We start from the raw sequence: 23,105 nt of genomic DNA, 5'->3' as shown, positions 1-23,105 counted from the left end.
AAGGCTTCTCCTTCTAAAGAAATTAAACCTCACTTCTGCAGAGCTTTCTCATGCTGCTGTGGCAATATGACATTTGATAAAGTCTGAGCCACTCACCAAACCCCGTCTTGAAACTCTCTGGAAATCTTCTGTGTTGAAAAGCAACTCGGATGATCTGTCGCCATTTCGTCTTCTTCATCCAGCCCTACAAGTCTCAGATGATCAGATTATAGGGAATTACTTGCACCTATGAAGTTAACATCTAGCTGCAAGAGCTGCTGTCCCCAAGTCCTGTTAGCAGTTTGAAGTTTGCTAAAGAAGAGTTCTTGATAAAGCTGTAACTGTCCTTTTATCTTTTCCCCAGAGGAAGAAAGAACTCACACAATATGTTTTGCCTTTTCTATCTTGAAATGTGTCTGACGTGCAGAGGACATGCTGGGGATGGCAGCTCTCGATTCAGAGGCCCTGTGCCACAGAAGAGCTTGTGGGAAGTTCAGTCTGAGCAATTTGCTGATGGCCCAAGTCTAAAATAGAGAAGTTATTCAGGAACATCCACAGAGCTCCTGCTGGGAGCTGCCTCCCCTCCTCCCCACAGCCCTGGGGCACACAGCAGCCCCCACCACACTCTTGCTTCCAAGTCAAGAGCTCCACAGAAGAACACCCTGCACTTCCCTTTTATAAAGATTTCCTCCAAGTGCAGGTGTTGTATTGGGAGGAACAACTCCTGGAAAACATGCTGAGAAGAGACAAGCTTCAGCCTCAGCTCCAAGCTGTCCTGGGTGTTTAAGTGGAGACGCGGGGTGGGGAAAGCAAGTGCTGAGGAACTGCAGTTAACAGCAAGGCCCACCTGGGCACTGCAAATTCAGAGCAGACGGGGTTTCTGTGCAGCAGGAAAGGGCCATACACCAACTGAACCTTCAATCCATGACTGGAAATCCCCAGGCTACAATCCCTCCCATGGTTTTGGGTGATATAAAGACAAACAGCAGCTGCTGCACAGTGCTGAGCACAAAGGCTGCTTCACGATGGCCAGAACATCCTGGTCTTACCTGGGTCAGACTAACCCATTTCTCTTTAGGAAGTTGTGGTTCATGAGTGAAATCCCAAACTCCCCATCAGAGATGATGAAATCAAAGAAGAACCAGAAGTGATCAGCCAGGACAGCTCAGCGTGCTCCCACTGAGCAGGTGGGACCAGAAAACCACCCCTCAGAGCATTGAGTTTCTTTCCTCCTCTTCACATCCCAACAGATTAGTAAGAAAGGCCAACAGTGTGATCATCTACAGAACAGCACAAAGAGCAGGAGGGCACACTGACTGTGCCAGCCACTCTCCTCCAGCATCAGGGGCAACAGGCACAAGCTGGGACAGGGGAAGTTCAACTGGGACAGAAGGAGAAACCCCTTTGGTGCTGAGGTGAGGGAGCCCTGGCCCAGGCTGCCCAGGGAGGGTGTGGAGGCTCCTGCTCAGGAGGTTTCCAACCCCACCTGGACACGTTCCTGTGCCCCCTGAGCCAGGGGAACCTGCTTGAGCAGGGGCTGGGGCTGGATGAGCACTGAAGGGCCCTTCCAGCCCCCACCACTCTGGGGTTCTGGCATCAGCCATACTCCACAGAGAAGCTGTGGGACAAATGAGGATTTTGGGTGACTTGGGTCAATCAAGTCAAATGGGTGAAAAATTTTCATCCCCATGTTCTGGGAGCTGGAGCTCACAAGGTTTCACTCACAGAGATGGAGGAGAACAGGCTTGTCACCTGTATTATTACTCCTGCTTCATCTCCGTGTTCTCCTTATTGCAATGTTAAACAACACAGCAGGTGTTTCTAGAGAAACAAGCTATTTTAACTGGAATGTATTTGAGTGTCATGACTACATTTACTACAAAGTGGCTTTCTGAACCCAGAACCTGTTCTCTGCGAGTAGCTGCTCTGCACATTCCAGCTCACACCAATCGCTAGCAATCACACCACCACTTCAGGTAACCACCACCAAGTGTCATCAAGCAAAAATAGTCTTTATTCAAATTTCATGGAAACAGGAGTCACTGGACTTGGCAAGACAGGGGAAAAAGAAAATAAAAAACTTTAATATAAAACAAGGATATTGTCACAATACCAGATATGGAGCTATGCTGCTTTTCCCTATGGATTACTGCAAGTACCTCTGGTTTTCCCTGCCCTCCCTCCCCATCCCCTTTTGACTGTGCTATTCACAACTCTGTAAGTCCAAAAAAGAGGAAACAGAAGTAATATGAAACTCAAGACTCAGCACTTCCACTAAATGGTGTACATTGAAGGGCATCAGTTCAAGGGCAAAGACTGCTGGAGCCATCATACCTACCTATCAGCCATCACTGCCACCATGGACCCTCTCTGCAAGGCCCTTGCTGGAAAATGGAGCAGTTTTGGTGCTCTGGGCAGAGCTGGACTGAGAGAGCCTCGCTGTAGGATGGCAAACGAGCCGAGCAGCCTTGCACCAGAGAGCGCTGCAGGGAGGGAGCAGCGCAGCCAACGACAGACAGACCATCAGGGTTGGTCAAAATATACAGCAGACGGGTTTTCTACTCAACTCACTTGTGCTACGACTACTGAACACGTACAAAAGCCTCTTCCCCTCTGTTCTGAGCGTGGCTGCTGCAAGGTCAGGATCTGGAGCGAGACCTTGACCGGGAGCCAGAGGCAGACCTAGACCTGGACTTGGAGCAGGACCCCGGCTTTGACACAGATTTAGATCTGGAACGAGAACCTGATTTGACATTTGGTTTTGACTTGGAAACAGACCTAGACCTGGAGCGAGATCCCCGCCGTGTGGCTGCCTCCTCCCCCTCTGCTTTTGCCTCCTTTTTGTCAGACTCTGACTTGAGATGTTCCTTGTCCTTGGAGGCTGACCTGGACCGCTCGTGGCTGTCCTTCCTTTTCTTCTTGCTGCCCGCTTTGCTGTCTCGCTTGCTGCGCCTTTTGCTTTTCTCACTCTTGCTGCGGCTCCTGCTCCGACTTCTGCTGTCATCCCTGCTTCTCTTCCTGCTTTTCCTTTTATCCTTACTGTGGCTCCTGCTCCTGCTCTCATCCCTGCTCTTGCTCCTGCTTCTAGCCTTGCTAATGCTCTTCTCCCTGTCTTTGCTCCTACTCTTCTCCTTGCTCCTACTCCTCACCCTCTCCCTCGCCTCCCCTCTGTCCTTACTCCCGCTCCTGCTCCTACTCTTTTCCTTGCTGCGGCTCCTGCTCTTTGCTTTCTCATCACTGTTATGGAGAGTGCCCTCAGACTTATCTTTGCTTTTGTTTCTGGATTTCTCTGCACTCCTGCTGCGGCTCCTACTTTTCTCCTCTTTACTCGGAGTCCTGCTTTTCTCTTTTTGGCCTCTGCTACGGCTCTTGCTTCGACTACGGCTCTTGCTTCTGGACCGGGACACAGACCTGAAAGTGCAAAGGCAACAGACAGCTCCACTTTAGCATGTCTCAGACCTGACAGGCACCTCAGAGTGGAGATGATACAGCAGGGAAAAGAAACAACAAGTGTTCCTGCTGCAAAACCAGGATGGTGCTTCTCCTGGAAGCAGGGACCCCCTGCTTTCTTCCAACACAGACACATACCTGGATCTCGATCTGCTCTTGGAGCGACTACTACTGGCGCTGCGGCTCCTGCTCTTGTGAGAGTGTCTGCTTCGAGAGCGAGACCTGCAACAAAACCAACCAGCTTCACATTAGCACATGCCCACAGAGAGCTTCTGATCCCTTGGCCCCCTGTGAATCAATCCCCAGAGTGTTAAACCACATTTCAAGCAGCTCAGTGGTGAGAGCATTATGCAATTCAGTTAGAAACTCAGAGCAGCCTTCTGCCCGCTGCCCATCCCCTGCTGCCACGTCTGGGAGCGAGCAGGCTGCTCCTCTGCAAGAAAAGATGCACCTTGATTTAAGGTAAGGAAACAAGAATCACTTTCCCAAACAAGTCAGCCTTTGAATATAGTGAGACACCAGGAGAAAGCTTTGACTTCAGGCTTTGATTTCCTAAGCAAACTGCTCTATGAACACTACAAATTTGCCTGAGTTCTCTCGTGACAACAAGTTCTGCCCCAGAATGGAAAGGGGAAGGTAGTTGGTGTTGAGCACTGGAGCAACCATCACACAAGGAAAGCAGCAAATCTCTAAGAAACAGGGAACGGGTTGCAAGGGGGTTTCCAAGCTGAGGAAGAACTCCTGGTGCTCAGAGCAGAACATGGTGTTCAGAGCTGAAGTGTTAAAAGCACCTCCTGTTTCATTGTGCATGCACAGCACCTGCCACCTTGTCCCCTGTGAGACAGCAAGGACTGCAGAGGCAGTGGGGTTGGGGAGAGCAGCAGAACACAGGGCTGCGCTGGCAGACACACACCTCTACCCAGGGAGACATCTCTGAATAGAGGCCTCCTGTCCCTTGGGGACTTATTGAGAACTCTGAACACTTCTGAGGTGTTTGGGAACCTGCTGGATATCCCTGTGTCACAGGTGGCCTCAGCCTGAGCTGCGTTAGAGGGACGTACCTCGAATGGCTTCGGCTTCTGGAGTAAGAGCGGCGCCGTCTCGATCCAGGTCTGTCTTCCACTAATCTAATCTTTCTGCCATTTACTTCTGTCCCATCCAGCTTTTCAAGGGCTCTTTTCATGTCAGAATAGGATTTGAACTCAATCACACCTTCATTTTTCCTTCCTTTGTGTGCATCTGCATATGTCACTTCCCCTGCCTGACGCATATAATCCTAGAGGAAGAGGACAGAATAACCATTCCCTCGAATCCAGAGCCAGGCTTCCAGGCTGACCCTGCTCATTTCTGACACCCTGCTTGCTCAGCCTCTTCTGTTCACACAGATGTCAGCAAGGGGTTTAACCAAACAGCATTTGTAGTGCCAAGGCTTCTGAGCAAGCCAAACAACACACTGGGATTTCACAGGGTCTGTGTGATGAGCACCACGGTGGTGGGGATGGTTTGGAGCCAAATGGCAAGTTAAGGTCTCCCATCTCGAGTCAGACATCAAACAGGCTCTGGACTATAAGCATCAAATTACAAAAGTGATTAAAGAAATAAAGTGCTTGCTCTCTACATCATGTTTTCAAAGGTAACTTGGGAAAGGTGATCAATGTAAAGATTGAATGTGACGAGGCAAGAAGACTACAGCCAAGGAGACTTCCCTTCATCCTCCACCTCGGTAACACAACTCATTCTGCTGGAAGAAAACCCCCCAAAAGTAAAAGCTCCATTTACTCCCCCCCCTCTTCATGCTTCCTGGCTTCTCTGTTTCAATTGCTAAAGCCACCAGGCCACCTTTCAGCCACTGCTGACTCAGGCTGCAGTGGAAACAGGGCACAGAACTCCAGTTTGGTCTGTTTTCAACCCAAACTACTCCCATTTTAAGTACACTGAAACAAAAGCTATTCAAAACCAAAAGCTGCAGTGCATCCAGGAGAGGATTAACCATGCCATGCTCTACTTCAAACTTGTAATACCAGCAGCAAAGACAAGCTATTGATGGTGTGAAGCATTAGCAACAAAAGACAGTGGAGAGATCTCCAGTACGTACCTGAACTAATGTTAAATACTCAATTACAGACCAGTTTCTACTATGGCAAAGTTTGTTTAGATCAAACTTTACACATCCTTAAAAGGGAACCATCAAAGAAAGTGTTCCTGTAAGAACAAGTGGCTTCAGCTGTTTTGCTTAGTTTGATAAGGAAACACTGTCTTTTTGCACTTAATATGAAAATTCTGCTCCCTCAGTCCACGGTGCAGATAATCACGAGCCAACACCACTGTGAGCTACACAGCATCACTCAGCACTCTCCATGCTGAGAATCACCTTCCACTCCTTTGGACTTCAGAAAATATTAGCTCTTGGTAGAGGTTTTGCATGATTGCTCATTCTGGAAGCATCTTTTCCCTGAAAATCTCTTTAAAACAGCTCTACATGGTGTGGGAATTCTTTGCAGAGACTGCAAGAACGATGCTACAGTTTCCAAACAGCTCTAGCACCTTACAAGCAACATGTGAGAAGAGCAAACTCCTCCATCTCTGGTGAATCCTACCACAGCCATGACTAAAGCCTGTTTTGACAGGGCTTAAAGACAAGGTAAAACACATCTGTAGGTGATGCTGGTTCATGTTAAGGAAACACGTTACTCTCCTGCTCTCCAGTGACAGCAGGTCTGCAGGTGCAACCCCCAATGCCATGTTAATAACCATTCCACACATGCAAATAACACCTCCAGGTGGACTTGTGTGTGTGTGTGGTACTTCCAAACGCTCCATGTATGAACAAGCTGGAGTCAAGCACACAGGCTAACACCAGTTTTCCCTGCTGCAATGGAAGCTGGTTTACCCTTTGTGCTCTTTAATACAGAAAGGTGGGCCCCATACCTTCAGATCCTGCCAACTGCAGCGGCTTGACAGGTTTTCCACAATCAATCTGTATTCTGTACGGGTTGGGGGACCGTACTTATCTCTTCCACTTCTTCTATAACCATATCCACCTTTAGGAGGTGACAAGCAGACAAGCAGCACTTCAGCCAGGGAAATGGAGCACTTGCTCTACAGCCCCGACCGCCACCGTCCTGCCCCAGCAGAGACACCGAGAACTCACCCAGCCACCCACCCTCCAGGCTATACACCTCAACCCCCCACCTCCCCCCTCATCCAAAACCATCACAAAGATCCAAAGCATTCAAAACTAAACCAACAAAACGTTACTGCAAGCACAGGATTCGTTCTAGTTCCGCTCCGACTCACATGCAATTAAGCTTAAAGTTATGTTTAAAACAGTTGGAAAGAAGAAAGCGAATGGAGGCAGTTGACTGATGGTACTCACGTTGCTCAAAGGCTTTCTGAGTATCTGATATGAATAAAGCTTTTCAGGCACCTATTTCAGATTAATCTGTCTCTAACCCTTGGGATCCTCACCACCCAGGTCTAATGGGAAAAGGCTGCGGTCGTCACATGGCTTCCTTTTATTTTTGGGGTCAGCCAAAGGCCACAAAGGTCAAAGAGGCACTCATGGAAAGGTAACCCAAGGTCAGCAAATGGAACGGGCAGTCATCTTAGCCTCAAAGGACTCTTAATTAAAACATTGAGGTCTTTGTTAAATCTATGTTAAACAGCACAAATTGCAAATAAAACCATTCAAATAGTTCAAACGAGATGGTAACAATAACGATGATAATGATAAAAATGGCACAAGAAACTGTGTTTATTCATTGATCCATTCCAATAGTTTAATACAAACAAGTTAAGAAGTATTCAGATCAACAGTTACAGTTACAGTTACAGAACACTAGTCACAACTTCAGAGCATTTGCTTTTCCAATTATTTAAAGCAAAAAAAAAAAACCCAGGAGAAAAACAAAAGCCCAAACAAAAAGTGTTTTATTTAAGAGAAGTCACAGATGCAAATTGATGGGAGTGCTTACTGCGTCCTGAACCGTACGTGCTGTCCCGCCGCGGCCCTCGGGCGTGTTCCACGATCACTCGCTCCCCACAAAGATCTTTCCCATTGAGCTCATAAACAGCATCGTCAGCATCTCGTAGGTCATCAAACTCAACAAAGCCATAGCTGGGGAGAGGGAGAAGAAAAAGGAAAGAGCTGAACCTGAGAGCCCACAGAATGGTTTTGGTTGTTAAAGCCCCTGAAGCTGCTGCAGTGCCAGCCCTGCCCTCACCCTGCCCAGCCCAGCACTGACCCACAGCACCTCAGCTCCATGGCTTTGGGATCCCTCCAGGGCTGGGCACTCCCCCAGCTCCCTGGGCAGCCTGGGCCAGTCCTCCTGTTCCAGTTCTCCAGATGAACATTGGCTGCAACCTCTTGAAAGGTTCCGGACCATGAGCCTACCTGCAATCCTGCTATATACGGTGCCTGTTATCCCAACAGGTCAGGGCAAGAGGTCAGAAAGCATCAGAGTGCTACTCATCAGCCTTTGGAGACAGTTGAAATAATTTCCTTCAGTTATAGAGTGACATAATGGCTCATGGGGTGCAGCCTCTGTCCCAGCCCTGTCACCCACCAGCCCATTGCCCTCAGTGCAGCACCCATCCGGCTCTGAAACCCCTCCAGGGACGGTGACTCCAGCAGCTCCCTGGGCAGCTGTTCCAATGCCTGACAGCCCTGGCAGCAAAGAAATTCCTCCTCACATCCAGCCTGAGCCTCCCCTGGTGCAACCTGAGGCTGTTTCCTCTTGTTCTATTGCTTGTTACCAGGGAGAACAGATCGACCCTAATCTCGCTACAACTTTCAGGTAGTTGTAGAGTGTGAGGTCTCTCCTGAGCTCAGGCTTCTCTTCTCCAGGCTCAATAGCCCCAAGGCCCGCAGCCTTTCCTCCTCACACACATGTTCCATCCCCTCACCATCTTGGTGGCCCTGCACTGGCCTCTCTCCAGCAGTTCCTTGTCCTTCCTGAGCTGGGGAGCCCAGAACTGGACACAGGATTCCAGATGAGGCCTCAGCAGAGCGGAGGGGGAGGAGAATCTCCCTTGACCTGCTGCCCACACTTTTCCTGATGCAAGAAGAGTCATAGTCCACCTCACTCATAAATGGAAGTGATACTGATCCACCTGTTCAGTGTGTATAATATTGCATTGCACGAGCTAAAAACATGCAATAAAAGCCTTCAGCAGCACAGTTTTACACCACAGAAAGCCCCAACTGCTGACACAGCCTTAGCTGGGGTGATCTGAGCCTGCTGAGAGCTGACAGCACTGCAAGTAAATCTGCTCTTAAATGTCTACTCTCCCTACTTTGTATGTGGCATAAAACCACTTCCTAAAAACACCGGTGCAATTTACCTCAGCTAATGTGAGGCTGCACCATTTTCTGCTCATGTATCAAACAAGGACAAGGCTCCAGGAGCAGGGCTGTATCTCAACCAACTCCAATAGACTGAACCTCCTAAAGGGGAGGTTTTAAGCCCAAAAGTGAAAGGGAAAAAAACCCCAAACCATTTTCTAAAATTGCTTAATAGTGGAAGCAAAAGGCAGAGCCTCATCTTTCTCCTGCTTTCAGCTCCATCAGATCCTCTCAGCTGGCTCCAGGCCTCCTCTTCACACCATCCCACCACAACCAGTATGAAGCCCCCTCTCTACCATGTTTCCCAGCTTCCAGTTTTTCCCCCCACTACTGGAGCCCATCAGTCTCATGTGTCAAGAAAGACCTCAAAGCTGACCCTGTCCTGTTAGACAAGGAGCTAAGAGCAGCCTGTTGAAAGAACTCCAGAAAGTAAAGCTGAACAATGGAATAAAGTTGTTAACCCCAAAAACAGAGTGAGCTCTGCCTAACCCACAGCTGAAGCAACTGGCAGCACACTGAACCCAAAACTCCATCCCGTCACCTTGAGTTTCCCTCCTGTTGGCCACAACTTTTGAACTCTGTCTCCCCCAAGTGAAGTTCCAAAGCTGACTTTAGCTCTGGAATAAATCCTGTCTCCTTCAGAGCCCCTGTATTCCTCCTCTCTGTACCTGTTACTGCTCACACCCAAGAGGCCACAATTTGAGCTGCCCAAGCACACCCCTCAGTCGACTCCTGGCTCCTGCAACACCTCCTCACAGACACTTTCTAAAGCTGAGCTGGGACCATTGGGCTGGTCCTTGAGACATATTTTGCAATGAAAGCAAGAAGAGAGGTCCATTAGCTACACCAGCCACCTCAGCTGGCAGTTCTACATCTGCTAAGAAAAGAAACAAGGGCTATGGAACAGAAATATTTAATTTGGGGGCTTATTCAGCAACAGGAAAACTCCCTCAAAAAAACACTTTCAAGGATATGCAGTGAGAGGGGAAAAATGATGGGCAATCTTCAACCCAGCTGGTTAAAACACAGACATGTGCACACTTGCTTGTGTTATTAATCTTATAAACCTGGTCTATAGCCACCAACCTGTACAATTGATGTTAAAACTTAACGAGCTGTTTGTTTGAGGTTGGGTTTTTTTTGAAGCTCGAGGACTAAGTTTTACAAGAAGTTCAACTTCTCCACTTCTGAGGTGAAAGTAGGAATTGGCTTTCCTGGCTAACAGCAATAAAAGCCATACTCCACTCAGCTTCCTGAAGCCACAGTGCAGGTTGGGTTTGTTGTACAGACACCAATGCTCATGAGGCTTGAAGTGTTGGGGAAAAACCCACCAAAAAGAGCAGTTTGTTTTCTTTGGAACGTCGTGGGCAGGTGCTGGTGGAGCAGGATCCTGACCCTCCAGGTGATGGGGCAGCTGCTGGGGCAGCATCCAGGTAAAGGGCACAGAGGGTGCATCAGGGCTTCGGGGTGGGGGGGTAGGACACCCCCACCATGCACCTTCCCCTTCATGGCTCCAAACCCAGATCTCTGCTGCTGCAACGGTGCTGCAAAGCCGGGGGGGGGGTGTCTCTGCCCCCTCCCGAGGCCTTTTTCTTTGGAGGGTGAATGGTCCAGCCCAGCTCACCCTGGAGTGCACACAGAGGTGTGGGGGGCACCGGGGAACCCCTCAGGGGACATTCCCCCCCCGTTGCCACGGGCAGGCGTCCTGCCGTCCCTTCCCAAAAGGCCCAGACATACTGCCCCCCGTTGCCATGGGAACGCAGGCGTCCTTCCCCGCGCCACTGCCCCACCGCGTGCGGCCCCCCGCTCCCCACAGCGCCCGGCCGCGGCCCCGCGCGTCCCTCCCGCCTCCTCCATCCCCGCGCAGGGCCCCGGCGCGTCCCGCCCGCCCCTCACAGCCACCGGCCGCGGGGCTGGGCCGAGCCGGGCCGCGCTCCGCCGGCGGGCGGCAGGAGGGGGCAGGGGCCGGGCCGCGCTCACCCGTTCTTGAGATCCACCTCCAGGATCTTGCCGTAGCCCTTGAAGAAGCGCTCCACGTCCCGCTCCCGCGCCTGGTAGCTGAGGCGGCCGATGTACACCCGCGGCATCGCGCCCGCCGGCGCCCGCGGGCCGGGACCGGGGGCAGGCCCGAGGGGGCGGGGCCAGGCGGCGGCGGCGTGACGTCACGGCGCAGCGCGGGGGTACGTCACGGGAGGCCACGCCCCCCGCGCCCGGCTTCGCGGCTCTTAAAGGGGCCACGGCGCGGCGGGGAGCGGCGCTGGTGGGGCCCGCCCGGCTCACGCACGTGGCGCGGGGGGGGTGTCCCCCTTGTGTCAGGGCGCTTGTGGGGTCTCCACGTGCCTCATACACATGGCTGCAGCCCTCCTTCCCCATGGGTCGGGGGTCTTATGGGGTCCTCCTCCCCATATTCGGGGTGTTGTTGGGGTGCCCATGGGTCAGGGGTCTCACCCTATGCACACATTACTGGTGGGGGTTCCCCTCTCCATGGGTCAGGGGGCTTGTGGGGTCTCTCATCCCCACGTCAGGCACCAGTGGGGGTCCACCATGTGCCAGGATGCTCATGGGGTCCCCTATAAGGCATGGGCTTGTGGGGTGTCCCCTTACCAGCGTGACAGGCTCCTCCTTCCCCAGGCACAGGCAGGGATGGGGGTTTCCCAGCCCCACGCTCTGGGGTGCTTTGGGGGTCTCTCATGGCATCTCCCCTCTCTTGGGACATCCCACACTTGGACTGATGAGCAACACATCCCTCTTGGCAAGGGGACACCCCACAAGCCCATGCCATACAGGGGACCCCATGAGCATCCTGGCACATGGTGGACCCCCACTGGTGCCTGACATGGGGATGAGAGACCCCACAAGCCCCCTGACCCATGGAGAGGGGAACCTCCATCATTAAGCAATTAATTTAGGGATCTACCCTAAATACCATCTTGGGGGACTTACTTTTATCATTTCAAGTTGCCACACCAGGAGCCTAAATCCCACCACACCCCAGCAGAGGCTCTTGGGAGCATTTCAGCTTTAGCAGCCACCACCTTCCTAAAACAAAGCTCACCCTCACTCCCCCCCAACACCAAAAAATTAATAGCATGTATTTGGAACAGCAGGAGCCAGATTTCCAACTGTGATCCCACTTGTGTGACAAGGAGAGTTAAATCTCATTATTTATTCCTCTGTGCCCTGGTGTAGGAGTAAGAGCTCAGGAACATTTTGTGAATGCAAGAGAGTCCTCCAAAGCTTGTTAGGTTTTATTGCCAAGTCCAATAAACAAGGGGGAATAAAAGCTTTGCATTAATTTTCCTGGTTTATGTCATGCTTAATAGTGCTCTTAATGATCACTAAGGCCTTTTCTTGCTTTTTTTTCACAGAATCCCAGAGTGCTGGGGGCTGGAAGGGCCCTGCAGAGCTGCTCCAGCCCAGCCCCCTGCTAAAGCAGGTTCCCTTCAATCAGGGGGCACAAGGACACTGAGCACAGGGACAGTTAATGGCAGCATCTTAAAAAAAATACATCTTTATTAGCTATTGATTTCCAGGAGGTTCTCATTACAGTCAGTAGTGGCAGCAGGAACAGCAGCAGAGCTGAATCCAAGTCCAGGTATGGCAAAGAGCCTCCCTCTTGCCCTGCACATGTCCTGCCCCCAAAAGCAGCCAAAAAGCACCTGGAGGGACAGTGCAAACAGCAGAACACCACTGACAGCTGCTAAGCCAGGCAGGAGGCAGCTGCACAGCCTCCCCCAGCCCCAAAAACTGTGAGGGGGAGGGGGAACTGCTGCTCTTTTGTCACCCTGAGCCAAGCGAGTTGACCACTCCAGGCTCCCTGAGCTTCCTCTTGCACCCCAAACTCATCCCAGCTAAAGCCAGAGTGCAGCCACTGTCCAGAAGCACCTCTACATGCTGCCATCCAGCCAAAGCTGCAGAGGCTTTTAAAACTTTCAAGTGGGCACCCAAAAGTTAAGCAACCAAGAAAGACCAATAGATCCAAGGGGTCTCTTCCCCTCCCCTGAGCATCTCTCGCCTGCAAGGAAAAGCGTGGCTGTGGTGGAGCAGCCCTGGGCTCAGCCTGCTGCTGCCCACAAGCTGTGGGTCAGAAGAGGAGGATCTGCTTGGAGGATGTGAAGGGCTTCATGCTGGCCTCCAGTGCCACCTTGTAGTCCTGGAGTGGGACCTCGGTGCAGGCTGGTGCAGCAAGCTGTCCCCTCCGGATGAGCTGGCACAGGGCGTCAATCATGCTGGCCAGGCTCTGCTGGTCTGCAAGGGAAGGAAGGAGCTCTCACCATCATGTGGCCTGTGCCTGTAACGTGACAGAGACATCCACCCTCCCTGGGCAAATCCCCACCTGCTGCTGCACAGGGCCCTGGGGATGCTGGAGTGCAACGTGCTCCCAGCTTGGGCACGTGGGACCATAGTAACATAGAATGGTGGGGGCTGGAAGGGCCCTGCAGAGCTCATCCAGCCCCAGCCCCTGCTAAAGCAGGTTCCCCTGGCTCATTGGGCACAGGGATGTGTCCAGGTGGGGTTGGAAACCTCCTGAGCAGGAGCCTCCACACCCTCCCTGGGCAGCCTGGGCCAGGGCTCCCTCACTTCAGCACCAAAGGACTTGCTCCTCCTGTACCAGGGGAGGTCTTTGTGTTCCAGCCTGTGCCTGTTCCCCCTTGTCCTGTCACTGGCCACCACACAACAAAGTGTCACCTCATCCTCCTGACACCCACCCTTTAGGTGCTGATCAGTGCTGCTGAGGTGCCCCTGAGCTCAGGCTTCTCTTCCCCAGGCTGAACAGCCCCAGGGCTGCAGCCTTTCCTCCTCACACACATGTTCCATCCCCTCAGCATCTTGGTGGCCCTGCACTGGCCTCTCTCCAGCAGTTCCCTGTCCCTCTTGAGCTGGGGAGCCCAGAACTGGACACAGGACTCCAGATGAGGCCTCATTAGAGCAGAACATATGTGGAACAGAACCTCAACCTGCAGCCCACACCCTTCTTAACACAACCCCCAGCATGGTGACACAGCACAGTCTGCCTGAGCCCTACCATCCAGCACGTGGGTTTCAGCCACCCTGAGGACTATCAGCACTCATGACATGAGTAAGAACAAAGAGGCCAGCAGCAGTGTGATGGTTTGGCACGTGCTCCCATCCCCAGCACCCATCTGGCTCACCCTGAGCATGGTCCCTCTTCCACTGGGTCATCCAGAACCCGCGGAGCTGGACGTCCCGGAAGATGAAGGCACTCTGAGGAGAGAGAGGTGAGACATGGCTGTCCCCTGGCTGTGTGACAGCACTGCAAGGGGGCAGGGAGGCTCCTTGGTCCTTCATTAGCACTATTTCTGAGTCAGGCCACAGCAGGATGCAGAGATGTGGAGTCAGGACAAGTTTGATGCCCACAGGGATTTGGCAGCATCGTCCCATCACAAACCTCACCAGTTAAAGCAAAAGAAGGTTGGAGGCTCTTAATTGCCAGTCAGGAGAGAGCTGAGCTCACCAAGAGCAGGTCCAGTACTCACCACAGGCACTGTCACAGGCTGCTTTGCCATCCCCCCATAGGTGACCATGATCCCTTTGGGCCTGGAAGAGGTTGGGGGGGATTCAGTAACACGGTTCCCAATGTGCAGCTTTGACCTTGCACCTCCCCCTCGCTTGTGCCCAACCCCACTGCTCCCCCAGACTCCACTTTCCAGAGCTCCTCTCTCATTCCGATGCACCATCAGCTGAATTAGAAGCTAAATACCCCACTTACACCCAGCCAGGACCTGGTGGACCTCCACAACTGGACCTCAGCTGCCTCCAGCCACCAACAGCGTTTGACACCCACAATGACAGCTTCAAGTCACTGCTAAATTTTTTCCACAGCCACTCACGTCCCCTCTCCAAAACTCTGATGATGACCAACACCAGCTTACAACATCTCCAGCCATCTCTTGCACTCTGGAGGTGCAACAACCCCCTGCCCAGGCCCCCACTGAGCCAAACTTACTGCAGGTGCCGCAGCATCTCCGTGGTGCTTTTGCCTCCGACGCAGTTCAGGGCGAGCCGGGGCTTTGGGATGCTCTGCAAGAGTTTAGTCAGAAGGTTCTCAAGTTTTAAGGCTTCTTTTGAAGGTAGGACTGTGGTTAATCTATCATCTAGCCCTTGTGGTAGCAGCAGAAGCCCTCAGCTTCTGGGGCTCAGGCATCTAGAGAGATTTGTCCTTCCCACCATCCCTGCAGGGACAGCTCTGGATGGTCTCTCCAGTGGAATCAACATTGAGGTACCTTAAATATCTCTTTCATCTCTGGCTTTCTCAGCATCTCCTCTGTGATGACATGGTCTGCACCCAGGGCCATCAGCCTCTCCACCAGCTTTGGGAGATCAGGTCTGGGAGAGGAAAAAAAGCCCCAAAGGATCTGATAAACCAGAGAGCAGAGCATCACCTTCTCCCCTCCCCTCCTCAGACACAGCCTGGGGACAACACGGCAGAGCCTGGAGGACACCTTGGAGGAGCAAAGGAGAGAAAATCCTGAGTTGGACAGGCAGGATGAGCAGACCCAGCTCTCAAACTTATCCAAGCTCTCTGCTGACCTCCAGCCCAGAGGAAGAGAGCTTTTCCTCTCCCAGGTGACCCACCTGTCCCTCACCACATTGATGGTCTTGATGCCAGAGGCTTTGGCGATCTGGATGACAGCCTGACCCACGCCGCTGTTGGCACCGTTCTGGATGACAGAGTCACCTGGACAGAAAGAAACCCCCAATTTTCATGGCTGAAGTGATCAACAACCCCCTCCCTGGATTTCCTTTCCACCTCCCCAAGAGCTGTACCAGGTGCCAGGGGCTGGAAGTCAGCCAGCATGCGATAGGCTGTGCAGGGGTTGACGCTCAGGGTCGCGGCGCACAGCACCGGGATGTCCCGGGGCACCTTCAGCAGCAGCTCCTCAGGGAACACCCCCCGTGTCCTCCATGTCCCTGAGGGCCCAGCAGCAATGTGGGTACAACAGAAGGAAGGTGGGGAAGGAAAAGACAAGGTTAGACCTCAACTCCCAGCACAGTGGTAACGCTGGGCACAGCAGCATCACCACACCGGGCACCTGGTGATGCCCAGAGGCAATGAGGAAGCACCTTCCCCAGAGGAGAGGGGACAAAGTGGGACAGACCCCACACTACCTGCCAAGATGTATCAGCCAGCAAAGTCTAATCATTTCCCACAGGGATAAGGAGGCCTGGGGCTCTCTGAGTGCAGGGAGTGGGTGCAGAGCTAATGGAACCCCCCCCATCCTAGGGATGAGCCCATACATTCAAAGCCAACGTGCTTCGATTTAGCTCCTCTGTGTTTAGCCTTTTATATACCTGATTTAACTCCCTGACAGCCATTTGCTTTGGGTTTTTGAAATATTAAAAACATCCCATTTGCATCTTAACTAGAGAGTTTTCCTTCTCCCATTCAGCAAAAAGAAAAGCCTTTTAAGAAGAAACGGGCAAAGAACAAGCTGTTCCATCAAACCAAACCCAACCATTTATCTGGCCATGGGGATTGTTGGAGGAGCAAAAGAGGCATTTGTTGGAAAATAAATTCCCATGCTTCCCCATCAGAGCCCTATTAAGGAGAAATGAGATATAACCATGACCTGGCCCAGGTTAAATGTTGGATCCTGGGTGTTTAAAGAAGCTCTAAGCAGATGTGACAAAACAGGGCTGTTTCCAGAGAAGCACTTTGCTGTGATGCTTTACAAACAGCACAGAAGCCCCATAAAGGGTCTGTGCTGCAGAAAAGTTGATTATTTCTACCTTTAAGTTTCACACAAGCAATGGCATCACTGCTGCTGTTGCAAGGGCACCTGGTTTTCACAACTGCATGTGCCCCCTGCACAGGAGTCCCTGTCCCAAGGACGCCAATCCTTGCCCATAGCCCCCCCATCCTTTCCCAGAGCCCCCAAATCTTGCCTAGGGACCTCCCATCCTTACCCAGGGACACTCCATCCTTGCCCAGGGACACCCCAACCTTGCCCAGAGCATCCCCATCCTTGCCCAGGGACACCCCAACCTTGCCCAGGGACACCCCAACCTTGCCCAGGGACACCCCAACCTTGCCCAGAGCATCCCCAACCTTGCCCAGGGACACCCCATCCTTGCCCAGGGATCCCCTGCATCTCCAGAGGATGAGCAGCATCACTCTCTGGGGCTGGGTATCAAGTACTGATTTAAAACAATACATTAAAAATATGTCTGAGATAATAAAACTTCAACCAAGATGTAAGGAGGTAAGAAATGAAGGTGCCTTTGTGCATTACCAGCTCCAGCAGCTACCCTGATGCTTCTTGTCTGAGACAGCCCATGATATCTCAGGTCAGGCTAAGATGGGTTCCAACTGCTGCTTCCCCTGACCAACTTTCTGTAACAGAGTGGTTTTTCTTCCCATTTTAAGCCACATCCCCTCAGAGGACACTGCTGTAAGCAGGGAGGGCACATGGCTCTACCCACACCCAGCACAGATTTTGCTTTGAGAGCAGCAGTTTGGCTTTGGGACCCCCAAAATCTCCCCAAGCATCACTCAGCACAGCAGCACAACCAGGCATTTGCTCTCCCTGCAGGGTGGGCCAGCTCCTGGCACGCTCCAGCACCCCAACAATCCCCACAGAAGATGCTTTGCAGGTGGGAGGACACAGAGGAGCAGGGGGACACTCACCGAGGCCGCTGTCTGCCGGGATGACCCAGTCGCCGGGTCTCAGAGCTGCCACTCGCCGCCCCACCTCCAGCACCTCCCCGACACCTTCGCTCCCTCCCACGGCTGGTAACGGGGACAGGATGGCATAGGACCCTGCCAGGAAGGGGTGATGACACCAGACTGATGGTACCAAACTGGGAGGATTGGCTGATGCATCAGAGACTGGGCTGGGCAGGCTGAGAGTTGGGCATGGAGGAACCTGCTGAGGTTCAACAAGGGCAAGGGCAGAGTCCTGCAGCTGGGGAGGAACAACCCCATCACCAGGACAGGCTGGGGGTGACCTGCTGGAGAGCAGCTCCAGGAGAGAGACCTGACAGTGCTGGGTGATAATAAACTGCCCATGAGCAGCAACGTGCCCTCGTGGGCAAGAAGCCAATGGCAGCCTGGGGGCAGCAAGAGTGTGGGCAGCAGGTTGAGGGAGGTTCTGCTCCCCCTCTGCTCTGCCCTGGTGAGGCCTCATCTGGAGTCCTGTGTCCAGTTCTGGGTCCCCAGCTCCAGAGGGACAGGGAACTGCTGGAGAGAGGCCAGTGCAGGGACACCAAGATGCTGAGGGGATGGAGCATGTGTGTGAGGAGGAAAAGCTGCAGCCCTGGGGCTGTTCAGCCTGGGGAAGAGAAGCCTGAGCTCAGGGGCACCTCAGCAGCACTGATCAGCACCTAAAGGGTGGGTGTCAGGAGGATGAGGTGACACTTTGTTGTGTGGTGGCCAGTGACAGGACAAGGGGGAACAGGCACAGGCTGGAACACAGAAAGTTCCCCTGGTACAGGAGGAGAAATCCCTTTGGTTTTTGAGGGAGCCCTGGCCCAGGCTGCCCAGGGAGGGTGTGGAGGCTCCTTCTCAGGAGGTTTCCAACCCCACCTGGACATGTTCCTGTGCCCCTGAGCCAGGGGAACCTGCTGTAGCAGGGGGTTGTGCTGGATGAGCTCTGCAGGACCATTCCAGCCCCCATCATTCTATGATTCTATGAATCATCCCACCCCAGACTTTCCCATCCCAGGAGTTGCCTCCAAACCCTCCCAAACGTCCCACTGTGAGCACCACGTGAGAACTGATGCTCAGCAAAGGGGCAGTTGGTAGGTTACCTTGGATCATGTTGATGTCAGCAGGATTGATGGGGGCTGCCAACATCTTGACATGGACATCAGAGTCCCCCAGCTCAGCCACTTCAAGGTCCTTTAGTCTGAGCAGAGGTAAAGTGCATTAATGTAGGCTTGGCTGATGTCTTTTGCACCTTGGTGTAAGCTGGAGTGAGATGCCTCTGTCACCCACACAACACATGAGACTGAAACAGCACCATATTCCCCATCTCATCTATATTGCTGTGATCTGGTCTCCTCTGGCAAAAATCACCCAACATCCAACTCCCAGGGAGGAGCAGCCAGAGATGCCTGAATCTACCCCTGAGCCTCACACCAGGGTTAGGAACAAACCCTAAACAGTCCTTGCACAGGAAAAAAAAGCCTCTCCAAGAGGGATGATGTCCCCAACTCCTTGGCCACAAGATTGTTCTAGATGTGAGAAAGATGCTTTTACAGCAAGGGAAGAGTGGGGCTGGATAATTGAGCTCATTTCCCTCCCAAAAACAGTGTGCACAGAACTGGGGGAATCACAGAATCACTTTGGTTGGAAAAGACCTTTAAGCTGATTGAGTCCAACCCCTCACAGCTTGGCCCAAAACCTGGGAGTCCAACCTCTCCCAGGAGGGTCTAAAAGGAGGGTTTGGCATCAGGGAGGTACAGGACCCAGCCCTTCAGCCACTAAGTATGGCCAAGATTTTGCTGACCATGCATTTTTTGGCAAGGCTGGGAAAGCTGAAGCCAGGTGTGTGTCCAACACCCAGGCAGGAGGCAGCAGTGCTGCTGTTAGCATCGAGTAATCTCCCTAGAAACCCACTTCAAACTGAACCACATGGCCCTGGCAGGAAAGCACAGTGACTCCATCCTCTTTAAGGCTTTAAAAATCTTCAATAAAATGAAAATGACCATCACAAGCCCCAGAGACCCATCCTGAGGCTTTGCTCCCTCACCCCAGCAACTCCAGCTCCACACTGTGTGTATTTTCCCACCTTCTAAGGCAGAAAATTCAATCATTTTGAGCTTTTGCCAACCTCTGCAAGTCTGAATGAGTGAAATCCCTCCCTTTTCCTTAAGTGTGGTTAAATATTGAGCTTCAAGTTAACACCTCTGCTCAACATCAGCCCTGTGCCAGCATTTGGGCACAAACCCACTGCTCAGATTTCCATCACAGCATAGAGGAAACAATCAGGTTTCTCCCAGGCAGAGGGACAGTTTAATTTTGATGGAGGCTGCTCCAAGCCCAACCACCCAACAAACTCCTGCATCACCAAGCAAATGGAATGGGATTCCAATGAATACTTTTCATTTAAGGTCACTCATTTTCACCATTACAGCAGGTTGTGGAAAAGAAACCCCATTGTTGCAGCTGCTTGAGGGTGGTTTATGGCTCATCCTGCCCTGATTTTGTGAAATAGGAACTGGGGGATGTTCAGAAGCTGCAGAAAACAAGAAGTCATGAAGCATATGACTGGTCTTGCACAAGTAATGAGGGGAGGGCAGCAAACCTCAGGAGCCATCAGGGTTGAGAAGCAGCACTGCACAATCAAAAAGTCATAAGCAGAAGTTGCCATCCAGCCCTAAAAACCTTGAGGTTTGGGGTGTGGAAGCATCCAAGTAACACATTGTTGTTTCCAGGGGTGCCCTGAGCTGGTTCAAGTGTGGCAGCAAGTCCTCAAGGTTTTTTCCCTTGGAAAAAAACAGCCATAAATCCATCAAAACGTGCCATTCCCTTTGCTTTTTGGCTGGTTTGGAAGGAAAATCCACTGAGCAGCAGCTGTTGTGCCCCCAAAACACTCGTGGTGCCCATGGGCATGACATCAGCTTGGTCCCTTAATTGAGACCTCAGAGAGAAACCCCACAAATGTGATGCAACTGAGGAAAAAGTTGGGGTGCAGCGATGCTGGGGGCTCAGAGTTCCCCACTGTACCCCAAATTAAGGGAGAATGGGCTTCCTGGGGGGGAAAAAAAAGTGGTTTTAAGGCAAATTAAAGGAGTGTGGGGGTGACTATGGCATCATGTGAGAAATGGGGGCACCCCCAGTGTTCTGTGGAGCCTCCAATCACCCTTGGCACTGCCCAGGGGTGCTGCAGGGAGCTGCACCCCACCTCCACCTCCTTGCCCCTGGGGTGAGCATCCACTGACCCCCCTGCAATGCACCCCAGACCCACAGAGCCCACCTGCACCCCTCTGCCAGCCCCCCACATCTACACCCACTGTTGCACTGCACCCCCACCCGTTCTGCCCCAACACCCCTCTTTCCCTGCAGTGCACCCCCAGCTCAGCCTCCTCCCCATATTTGCATCTCATTGCAATGTACCCTAGACCCACAGAGCTCACCTGCACCCCGCACCCCACATCTACACCCACTGTTGCACCTCACCCCCACCCCAGTTTTGCCCCAACACCCCCCTTTCCCTGCAGTGCACCCCCAGCTCAGCCTCCCCCCATATTTGCATCTCATTGCAATGTACCCTAGACCCACAGAGCTCACCTGCACCCCGCACCCCACATCTACACCCACTGTTGCACCTCACCCCCACCCCAGTTTTGCCCCAACACCCCCCTTTCCCTGCAGTGCACCCCCAGCTCAGCCTCCCCCCATATTTGCATCTCAATGCAATGCACCCCAGACCCACAGAGCTCACCTGCACCCCGCACCCCATCCCTCTGCCAGCCCCCCACATCTACACCCACCGTTGCACTGCACCCTCACCCTAGTTTTGCCTCAACACCCCCCTTTCCCTGCAGTGCACCCCCAGCTTAGCCCCCCCATATTTGCATCTCAATGCAATGCACTCCAGACCCACAGAGCTCACCTGCACCCCGCACCCCACCCCTCTGCCAGCCCCCCACATCTACACCCACCGTTGCATTGCACCCTCACCCCAGTTTTGTCCCAGCACCCCCCTTTCCCTGCAGAGCACCTCCAGCGCAGCCTCCCCCCATATTTGCACCCCCTTGCAATGCACCCCTCTTTTTGCCCCCCCCTTAGCCCCGCACCCGCTTCCACAGCGCACCCCCAGCTTCACCCCCCCACACCGCAATGCACCCCGATATACCCCTTCCCCTGCTTACTGCAGGACGGCCGGGGGCTCCCCGTGCCGCTCATACACCAGCCCGCGCGGGGGGCTCCGCGCTGCCACCGAGCGCATCCGCACCGGGGGGCTCCGCGCCCCGCGCAGCGCCCGCGCTGCCGCCCGCTGCATGGCCCGGCCCCGGCGCCGCGCTTCGGCTCCGCTCGGCTCGGTTCGGCTCCGCTCGGTTGAGCCCGGCGCGGCCAGTAGTGACGTCAAGCGGGTAAACCCCGCCCCCGCCGGGTCGGCCCCGCCCCCGCGCGCCTTAAGGCGGCTCCGCCACAACTGTCGTGAGCGTGCGCGGCCTCTGCGGGACCGAGCGGAGCTGGCCCGGAGCTGGCGCGGACCTGGCGCGGAGCTGCCCGGAGTTGCCCGGGCCGGGGTGGTTTGTTTCAGCACACTCCTCTGAACATTAACCGTGTCAGTATTTCCCTTGGTGATGGGCACGGGAGCGTCCTACAGAGCCCAGGCTGCAGGGTCACACACCCACAGATCTCAAGGGCTGGAAAGGACCTGCAAAGCTCATCCAGTGCAACCCCCTGCCAGAGCAGCAGCACCTAGAGCAGGGCACACAGGGACTCATCCAGCTGGGTTGGGATGTCTCCAGAGAAGGAGCCTCCACAGCCCATCTGGGCAGCCCCTGCCAGTGCTCCCTCACCTCAACAGGGAACAAATTCTGCCTTGTGTTGCTTTGGAACCTCTTCTGTTCCAGCTTGTGCCCGTTGCCCCTTGTCCTGTCATTGGCATCACTGAGCACAGCCTGGCTCCAGCCTCCTCACACCCACCCTTGATGGGTTTGTAACATGAATGAGCTCACCCCTCAGTCTCCCCCAAGCTGCAGAGCCCCAGCTCCCTCAGCCTTTCATCACAAGGGAGATGATAGAATCACAGAATCATGGAATGGTGGGGGCTGGAAGGGACCTTTAGAGCTCCTCCAGCCCCAACCCCTGCTACAGCAGCTTCCCCTGGCTCAGGGGGCACAGGAACGTGTCCAGGTGGGGTTGGAAACCTCCTGAGCAGGAGCCTCCACACCCTCCCTGGGCAGCCTGGGCCAGGGCTCCCTCCCCTCAGCACTCAAATAGTTTTTCCTTCTGTTTCAATAGAACTTTAGTCCTGTCACTGGATACAACAGCAAAAAGTGCTGCCCCAAGCCCCTGACACCCACCAGTGAGATATTTGTAACCATTAATAAGAGCCTCTCTCAGCCATCTCCAGACTGAACAGCCCCAGGTCCCACAGCCTTTCCTCATAAGGAAGATGCTCCAATCCCTTAATCATCTTTGTGCCTCTGCACTGAACTCTCTCCAGCGCCTCCCTGCCCTTGACCCGAGGGTGTGATGAGATGTTTTGGGGAGAACAGCCCCTTTTTCCCTGATGTATGAAGCCCTGGCTCCCAGGCACCCCAGCAGGGCCCGTATGTCACAGAGCTGCACAGCAAATGTGCATCAGATGATTGTTTAAAACACCAGATGCCTGCTGCAAGTGGTGAGGGG

At 53.3% G+C, this 23,105-nt stretch overlaps 2 protein-coding genes across 5 annotated transcripts; both read right to left on the bottom strand.

Annotated features, from left to right (window-relative positions):
• Nucleotides 1-1,970: 1,970 nt before the first annotated feature.
• SRSF4 (serine and arginine rich splicing factor 4) lies at nucleotides 1,971-10,910 on the bottom strand. 4 transcript variants are annotated; one of them, XM_062014563.1, is made up of 7 exons: nucleotides 10,754-10,910; nucleotides 7,378-7,546; nucleotides 6,542-6,551; nucleotides 6,358-6,470; nucleotides 4,491-4,705; nucleotides 3,568-3,651; nucleotides 1,971-3,390 (listed from the first exon to the last, which is right to left on the bottom strand). In XM_062014563.1, the coding sequence occupies exons 1-7, from the start codon at nucleotides 10,858-10,860 to the stop codon at nucleotides 2,619-2,621; spliced, it is 1,470 nt and encodes a 489-aa protein (XP_061870547.1). In that variant the 5' UTR covers nucleotides 10,861-10,910; the 3' UTR covers nucleotides 1,971-2,618. The 4 variants fall into 4 exon arrangements, with proteins under 4 accessions (XP_061870547.1, XP_061870546.1, XP_061870543.1 ...); XM_062014562.1 differs by lacking the exon at nucleotides 6,542-6,551 and having other exon boundaries at nucleotides 6,358-6,457; nucleotides 7,379-7,546; XM_062014559.1 differs by lacking the exon at nucleotides 6,542-6,551 and having other exon boundaries at nucleotides 7,404-7,546.
• A 1,104-nt stretch (nucleotides 10,911-12,014) lies between these two features.
• MECR (mitochondrial trans-2-enoyl-CoA reductase) lies at nucleotides 12,015-21,744 on the bottom strand. The gene is made up of 10 exons (XM_062014388.1): nucleotides 21,614-21,744; nucleotides 18,545-18,642; nucleotides 17,424-17,555; nucleotides 15,563-15,706; nucleotides 15,371-15,473; nucleotides 15,019-15,121; nucleotides 14,742-14,815; nucleotides 14,272-14,332; nucleotides 13,927-13,999; nucleotides 12,015-13,021 (listed from the first exon to the last, which is right to left on the bottom strand). The coding sequence occupies exons 1-10, from the start codon at nucleotides 21,742-21,744 to the stop codon at nucleotides 12,858-12,860; spliced, it is 1,083 nt and encodes a 360-aa protein (XP_061870372.1). The 3' UTR covers nucleotides 12,015-12,857.
• Between the last annotated feature and the right edge of the window lie 1,361 nt (nucleotides 21,745-23,105).

Source organism: Colius striatus, chromosome 24 (genome assembly GCF_028858725.1).
Source record: "Colius striatus isolate bColStr4 chromosome 24, bColStr4.1.hap1, whole genome shotgun sequence".
NCBI lineage: Eukaryota > Metazoa > Chordata > Aves > Coliiformes > Coliidae > Colius > Colius striatus.
This window is presented reverse-complemented; position numbering and strand designations above follow the sequence as displayed.

Bases quoted from the DNA above. Each gene is read 5' to 3' on its own strand.
- SRSF4 (XM_062014563.1), bottom strand. From the start codon at position 10,860: ATGCCGCGGGTGTACATCGGCCGCCTCAGCTACCAGGCGCGGGAGCGG. The intron at 4,706-6,357 runs GTATGGGGCCCA...CTCTTCCTCTAG, and splicing joins GCAGTTGGCAGGATCTGAAG to GATTATATGCGTCAGGCAGG. The intron at 3,391-3,567 runs GTATGTGTCTGT...TTGCACTTTCAG, and splicing joins AAGAGCAGATCGAGATCCAG to GTCTGTGTCCCGGTCCAGAA.
- MECR (XM_062014388.1), bottom strand. From the start codon at position 21,744: ATGCAGCGGGCGGCAGCGCGGGCGCTGCGCGGGGCGCGGAGCCCCCCG. The intron at 17,556-18,544 runs GTAACCTACCAA...CCTTCCTGGCAG, and splicing joins TGACATCAACATGATCCAAG to GGTCCTATGCCATCCTGTCC. The intron at 15,474-15,562 runs GTACAGCTCTTG...CTTTCTGTCCAG, and splicing joins CTTCCAGCCCCTGGCACCTG to GTGACTCTGTCATCCAGAAC.